Source organism: Babylonia areolata, chromosome 1 (assembly GCF_041734735.1).
Source record: "Babylonia areolata isolate BAREFJ2019XMU chromosome 1, ASM4173473v1, whole genome shotgun sequence".
Lineage (NCBI taxonomy): Eukaryota > Metazoa > Mollusca > Gastropoda > Neogastropoda > Buccinidae > Babylonia > Babylonia areolata.
In genome coordinates, this window is record NC_134876.1 from 31,887,107 (window position 1) to 31,894,606 (window position 7,500).

At 45.5% G+C, this 7,500-nt stretch overlaps 1 protein-coding gene across 3 annotated transcripts in view; it reads right to left on the bottom strand.

The window, feature by feature from the left end:
• The window catches only part of LOC143281845 (cilia- and flagella-associated protein 337-like), a 172,181-nt gene that overhangs the window by 136,962 nt on the left and 27,719 nt on the right, over positions 1–7,500 (bottom strand). The window contains exon 1 of one of the 3 annotated variants that reach the window (XM_076587116.1): positions 6,661–7,436. The exons of the other annotated variants lie outside the window; for them this stretch is intronic. Coding sequence (XP_076443231.1) covers positions 6,661–6,762 — 102 coding nt within the window. The 5' untranslated portion in view covers positions 6,763–7,436. Of the gene's footprint in view, positions 1–6,660; positions 7,437–7,500 lie in introns of those variants that run through there. 3 annotated transcript variants of the gene reach the window in all.

Consider the following 7,500-nt stretch of genomic DNA (forward strand, 5'->3'; position numbering starts at 1 on the left):
AGCTGAATCGGTAGCGTAAGCAGCACTGACTTGAAGTTGTGTACCTTGTGAATGGAGAGAGTTACCACTCTTTACTATTTGTGCCCAAGGCTATTGTCATGAGGACCTACATGCGCGCGCGCGCGTGTGTGTGTGTGTGTGTGTGCGCGCGCGTTCAGTGAGATTTCTCTGAAAGAATTGCGCTTTATATATATGCAAGGGATGTTCATTAATGGTGTCCCCTGATTTACTTCCGGTTATTGTGGGAAGCTGAAATAGCACATGTATCATAATACGGTTCACGTAGTAATTTGCATCTCTGAACTCACAACAGTTTCTCTTTTTTAGGCGCTATGTTGGAGCAAGGTGTGATAATGAAACCACATACCTAGAGAAACGTTCGATGAGATGAAAGAGTCTCACTGGGAGGATGCCCAATCATATTACGCAGTCAAGCACTGGCATCGTCACTTCAAGTGTGGTCGGACATCTTTGAAAACTGCTCCCGGCAGGTGGAGGCAGCCATTTTGGAGGATCGCCGCATAACCGTTCGCCATATAGCCCAGGACGTCAAAATCAGTGTGGGGTCTGTGGGAAAAAATCATCATGACCATTCACACATGCGAAAGTTGTCTGCACGATGGATTCTCCAGTTGCTCACACCTTTCCAGAAGCAGGAACGAGTCACGTGCTCCCAGGCTGTTTTGGCCCTGTGCCAAGAAAACCAGGAGGACTTCTTCGACAGACTAATCATGCAGGACGAAACATCGGTCCGTCATTGTGATCCTAAAACTAAAGCCAGGTCGAGGCAATGGAAGCATTGTGCCTAACCACCTCCGTAGAAAGCACGCGTCCAACCCTCGGCGGGCGAGGTCATACTCACAGTCTTTTGGGACAAGCGCGGAGCAATGATGATAATTATTTTTCCTGGCAAAGGGTACCAGAATTACCGGGACATACTACGATCCATTGCTGCACAAACTGCGGGAGGACATCAAAAGCGAGAGGCGTGGCATGCTGACCAAAGTTGTCCGCCTCCTGCAAGACAACGCCCCAGTTCACAACTAACTCGCATGTTGTCCAGACGGAAGCACGGTCCTGCGGATATGGAATCCTTCCTCACCCCCTTATTCTCCCGACCTCGCATCATCTGACTTCCACCTCTTTCCAACCATGTGGAGTGATGGCCTAGAGGTAACGCGTCCGCCTGGGAAGCGAGAGAATCTGAGCGCGCTGGTTCGAATCACGGCTCAGCCGCCGATATTTTCTCCCCCTCCACTAGACCTTGAGTGATGGTCTGGACGCTAGTCATTCGGATGAGACGATAAACCCGTGATTCGAACCCGGGACCATCCACTTCGATAGGAAAAACAAATAAAACTGCACGCAGGAAAAAATACAAAAAAAAAGGGTGGCGCTGTAGTATGGCGACGCGCTCTCTCCCAGGGGAGAGCAGCCCGAATTTCACACAGAGAAATATGTTGTGATAAAAAGAAATACAAATACAAATACCATGAAGTCATCTTTGAGGGGCAAGCACTTCCCAGACGATGAAACGTTTATTTCCAAGGTCAAGTCGTGGACTCTGGCGCAACCTGCAGCCTTCTACAAGCAAGGTCTTCACAGCTGCATAAAGCGATAGGAGAAGTGTGTCACCCTTGGTGGTGCATGTAAAGAAAAAGACTAATAACTGTGCCTTCTTCTTCTGCGTTCACTCGTATGCACACGAGTGGGCTTTTACGTGTATGACCGTTTTTACCCCGCCATGTAGGCAGCCATACTCCGTTTTCGGGGGTGTGCATGCTGGGTATGTTCTTGTTTTCATAACCCACCGAACGCTGACATGGATTACATGATCTTTAACGTGCGTATTTGATCTTCTGCTTGCATATACACACGAAGGGGGTTCAGGCACTAGCAGGTCTGCACATATGTTGACCTGGGAGATCGTAAAAATCTCCACCCTTTACCCACCAGGCGCCGTCACCGTGATTCGAACCCGGGACCCTCAGATTGACAGTCCAACGCTTTAACCACTCGGCTATTGCGCCCGTCAAAAATAACTGTGCCAAATTCCGTTCCTCTTAGTCCATAGGAAGTGGGCCGGGGGGAAATCTTCAATGAACATCCCTTGTACCACACGCTCTTACACACACATACAAGCCAACAGTGACGTCACTGATGACATCATCAAAAGAAGGGAAATACCTCTGGAAGGCTGAAAATTCACACATTTGATCTAGAGTAGTATATCTCCAGACTAAAGTTTCTGAGTTTGGGGCTGATTGTTATGGATACGGAATTATGACTTGAAACACCTCTTTCTACTATCAAGTTTTTTTGTCCCTGGCAGTCAATGGGGTAACGCAAATTGCGAAATTACTGTCAGGTTTGAAGCAGAAAAACCAACACTACTGTTTATGTATCACAAGTAATCGTTCACATTGACATGTCGTGTGTGTGTGTGTGTGTGTGTGTGTGTGTGTGTGTGTTGGAGAGGGGGAGAGGAAGAGGAAAGCGGCCCGGGGAAAGTGGGGGGTGGGTGTGTAGAGAGGACAGACAGAGGGTGGGGGAGGAGGGGGGAGGGGGTGACAGGGAAAGGGGGTCATGGTGGTGGTGGTGGGTGCTGTGTAACCCATGGCTGAAAACGACACCAGGAAAAACCGCGCAAGTCGGTCAGGCCTTGTAACTCATTGCTCAGGCGTGCACGAACTACGGCTCCCATGCAACATTAGGCACACACACACTCTCTCTCTCTCTCTCTCTCTCTCTCTCTCTCTCACACACACACACACACACACACACACACACACACACACAAGTGGAGTGATGGCCTAGAGATAACGCGTCCGCCTAGGAAGCGAGAGAATTTGAGCGCGCTGGTTCGAATCACGGCTCAGCCGCCGATATTTTCTCCCCCTCCACTGGACCTTGAGTGGTCGTCTGGACGCTAGTCATTCGGATGAGACGATAAACCGAGGTCCCGTGTGCAGCATGCACTTAGCGCACGTAAAAGAACCCACGGCAACAAAAGGGTTGTTCCTGGCAAAATTCTGTAGGAAAATCCACTTCGATAGGAAAAACAAATAAAACTGCACGCAGGAAAAAATACAAAAAAATGGGTGGCGCTGTAGTATAGCGACGCGCTCTGCCTGGGGAGAGCAGCTCGAATTTCACACAGAGAATTCTGTTGTGATAAAAAAGAAATACAAATACAAAGAGAGAGAGAGACAGACAGAGAGAAAGGCAGACAGACAGAGGGAGAGAGAAAGACAGACAGACAGACACAGAGGACAGAGAGACAGATAAGAAAAGACAAGACAAATTCTTTATTTCGAGGATAATAGATAAGCACTGGTGTGCTTTGTTACACCCAGTCCCCGCCGCCCTGAATAGGGTCTACACTACACAATACTAAACAAAAAATAAATCAAAGCACGATGTTAGTAGAAATACATAACAGAGTGGAAAAAAATCAAACAATAAATAAATAAATAAAATGAAAACAAAAAGAAATAAAAATAAAAAGAACACACACACACACACACACACACACACACACACACACACACACACAGAAACAGAGACAGACAGACAGACAGAGGGAGAGATTGTCGATTCTTCAGCTTGATCCTGAGCAGTGAAGAGTGACGCAGTCAGTGACCCCGGAAAGAGCGGGATAGAAGCCAGCCTTTCACTGGCAGATCCTGCAGGTCATTTTGTTTTCTGCTCGCCTGAACAACCAGTCTTAACTGAGAAGGAAACGTTCTCCATTCACCTGCAGGGGGGGGCGGGGGGGGGGGAATTGTCCGAACACGTACACACACTGCAGAACAAACACTTAAACAAAAGAGACAGAGAAAACTTTGTTTGTTTTTTTTTCTTTAGATTCTTTCTTTCCTCTCTGCATCCCCCCCACACCCCCTCCCCACTTTTACACCTTATCCTGGACCCCCCCCCCATCCCCCTGAACCCCCCCCCCCTCTCTCTCTCCCCGCCTCTCTCTGTCTCCTTCCCCTCGTTTCTTTTGTTCCACTCACGAACAATTCACAGTCTGTTTGCTTCTGTCTGTGTTGATGGGCGTTCCATTTGCAAATTTGAGTGTTCAATGAATGTTTATATTTGTTTTGGTAGTTGCTGTTGTTGCTCTAGTGTACTGTTCGGTTTGGTTGTGTGTTTGTGAAGAAATGAGGAAAAGAAAAGAGAGAAAAAAAATCGAGGAAAAAAAAGAGAGAAAGAAAGAAATGAAAGAAAAGAGTAAGAAATACATGACAAAAAAAAAAAAGATGTGTGAGAGATTGAGAAAATACGAACAAATAAAAAGAAAAGAAAGAAATCTTTAAGTAAGAACATTACAGAAAACGGCGTGTCAAGGCCTCTACAACAACGTTTTATTTCTACAATTTACTTCAATGTGTCGTTTTCCCCCTTTGAAATACCAGCACGATGTTTTTTTCCCCATTCAAACACATGCACACGACATTCTACCAGACGAGGACATGGGGGCAACAACTCGCTACAAGATCAACACCAACAAGTCAGTCAATCTTACCTCCCTTGTCAAAGAACTCGCATTGACTGCTGTTTTATGGTCGATATGGTTTGCGTGTGACAAAGAAATACGACGACAGCCAAAGTCATAACTGAACCGTTATTAGCACGTTGGAGTGCACTTCTTCATGTCACATGTACGGTAAACACAGCCAAAGAAAGACAGCGTGTCTGAGATGTGGCAATAAATGTCGACAGAGTTTTGCCCCGATATCACGTGCCTGAGAGACCGGTCCATAAAATGAACTGCTGAAAAGCTTTGACTTCTGCTGTTCGTCAGAACCTGTGTGAAAAGAAACCGCAGACGGTACAAGAGGGAATAAAATGAACGGGGTGTTGCCGTTGTGCTTATTTCTCGCTAAACTTCAATGTTTTGTGAATTGTAGCAAGATGGCCAGGAACTTTTCTTAACTTGAAGCTCACATCTTGTCTGGGGACAGATCACAGGATGTGTGTGTGTGTGTGTGGGGGAGTGATGTGGAGGTTGTGGGGTGTGTATGGTGTGTGGAGGTTTATCCCAGTTCTCCGCTATAGATATACACGCGTTCATTCAGCATACAATTATCGTAAGCTGTTTTCTGGGAGCAAAAACGATCTGCTGAATTCAAGTAAATCTATTAAGTTAAATACAGTCGTTTACGATTGGTCATGTAGCAGCATAATATCAATATGGAATGAAATCTTAATAATCCCATGTGCTTGTTGCACTGTTGAATATTTCTACGATTTTATTATGTTACACTTTGCTTCTACGTCCTCTGTGCCCTAAATGGGGTCATTAGATAAAATATCTTTGAATGTTTGAATCTCTCTCTCTCTCTCTCTCTCTGTGTGTGTGTGTGTGTGTGTGTGTGTGTGTGTGTGTGTGTGTGTGTGTGTTTGCTCACTTTGCTTGTATGTTTGAGTGCGCACCTTCATCATATATTTATCCCTCCATTTTATTCCCGTTATAACATTATTTTATCCTGATAACGACAAGTGCCACATTTTCCCTGTCACGAAACGGCAACATTGATGCCAGTGACAACATACACACGGCTGCCCAGTGACATCTGTCACCATTATCTACAAAACATGACACTCTTCTTCATGCCAGTTTCCGAAAGTGCCACAAAATCTTTTGTCCCGTTCACCGATCGTGAACACAAAGTCAGTGTCACTGCTCACATCAAAGACGTTCCTCAAGCCTGGAGCTCTTCTGCTAATCGACCTTCCACCGCCGGTGTCCGCGCACTGAGTGTTTCCATTCAGATTTAGCCGCGCAGGAGTTTTTTCCCCCCCCCCCAGGGTGTTCTAATTTATCAATCAATGGCACGCAACATTCTCTAATGTAATAAAATAAAATCAAATCTCGGAATATATGCAAAGGAAAACATTAACATGCAGGCGCTGTATTTTGGCGGTGAGATATTAAACTCAAGCTTCGAATGATTCCGTGGTGGCCAAACAATACAATACATACAACGCAACGTAACACAACTTCAAGCAATGGAATACAGCACAGCACAGCACGACTCAACACGAAACGATACCGTACTATAGAATGCAGTTCAACTCAGTACAATGATACGGTGCAGTGCAAGAGGTGAGGAACGAAACATGCACAAAAAAAAAGAAAGAAAGAAAAAGACAACATAAGGTACAAATTGTACATCATGATACAATACGATGTAATACGATGCGATATGATACGACACAACACTAAACAACACGACACATTACGACTGACGAGACAGAGAGAGAGAGAGAGAAGGAGAGAGAGAGAGGAGAGAGAGAGAGAGAGAGAGAGAGAGAGAGAGAGAGAGAGAGAGAGAGAGAGAGAGAGAGAGAGAGAGAGCATGCAAGTGTGCCTGCCTACCATCCTGTGCGTGCGTGCAAAAGTGTGTATGATTGTGTGCAATTATGCTCGCGCGCGTGTATTCGTATTTTGACTGTTCTACTCTCTTCGCGTTGTCCCTGTTTTCGTTTCGTCCAGATACATGGATTATCACACACTTGTGGTGTGATAATTCTTTCCATAACTATGCACACATTCTGATACGTCAAGAACTAATAACGACTAAAAAAACAACAACACACACCTATAATTATATAGTAAAAAGAGAAAGAAAAGTATCCTTCAATACCCACATACTCTCCAGGTGATGCTGGTGCAGCTGTTATCAAACGAATCACTGTCGGTGTTGCTGTTTTCCGTCTGCTCATTGTGTTCTTTTCTTCTTTCCACCACATCACGACTGCGAATACTGTTGCTACTGCTGTTGCTGCTGTTATTACTACTACTACTACTACTGCTACTGCTGCTGCTGCTGCTGCTGCTGTTTCTGTTGCTGCAATACTCACTACAACTGCTAACGTCTCTGTTGCTGCTGCAACCACTACCTACAACTGCTCTGTTGCTGCAACTACTACTATTCACTGCTGATGCTTTTCGGGTGCTGCAGCCACTACTATTCGCTTCTGCTACAGCTACTCGGAAATGCTGCTACTGTTTCTGCTTCTGCAGCTACTGCTACTTACTACTTCTGCTGCCGTTTCTGTTGCTGCAAACATAACTGTTCAGCACTGCTGCTGTTAGTTCTATTGCTGCTGCTACTGCTAGTAATACTGCTGCTGCTACTGCTAGTTCCACTGCTGCCGCTGCTACATCCACTGCTGCTGTCACCACTTTATTAGTTTCCACGCGTATACACTTCCCAACGCACTGCTCAGTTGAACAACCACCACAATCACTTCACCTTCAGTCAGCACGCTGTCACTTCTATCTGCCGCCTGTAGCCCTGTGTGACCACATCACACCAAATCCAACCGCGCTCCGGACTGCCCGGCAGTCGTCGTAATCTTAAGCTAACTTTGAAAACTACAAAAAAAAAAAGAAGAAAAAAAGAGCAATGCCATTTAACGAATGAAAAAAAAAAATGTTGAAGAACTTCCCTGAACTTAAATGACCTAATAATGTCACCACTGACG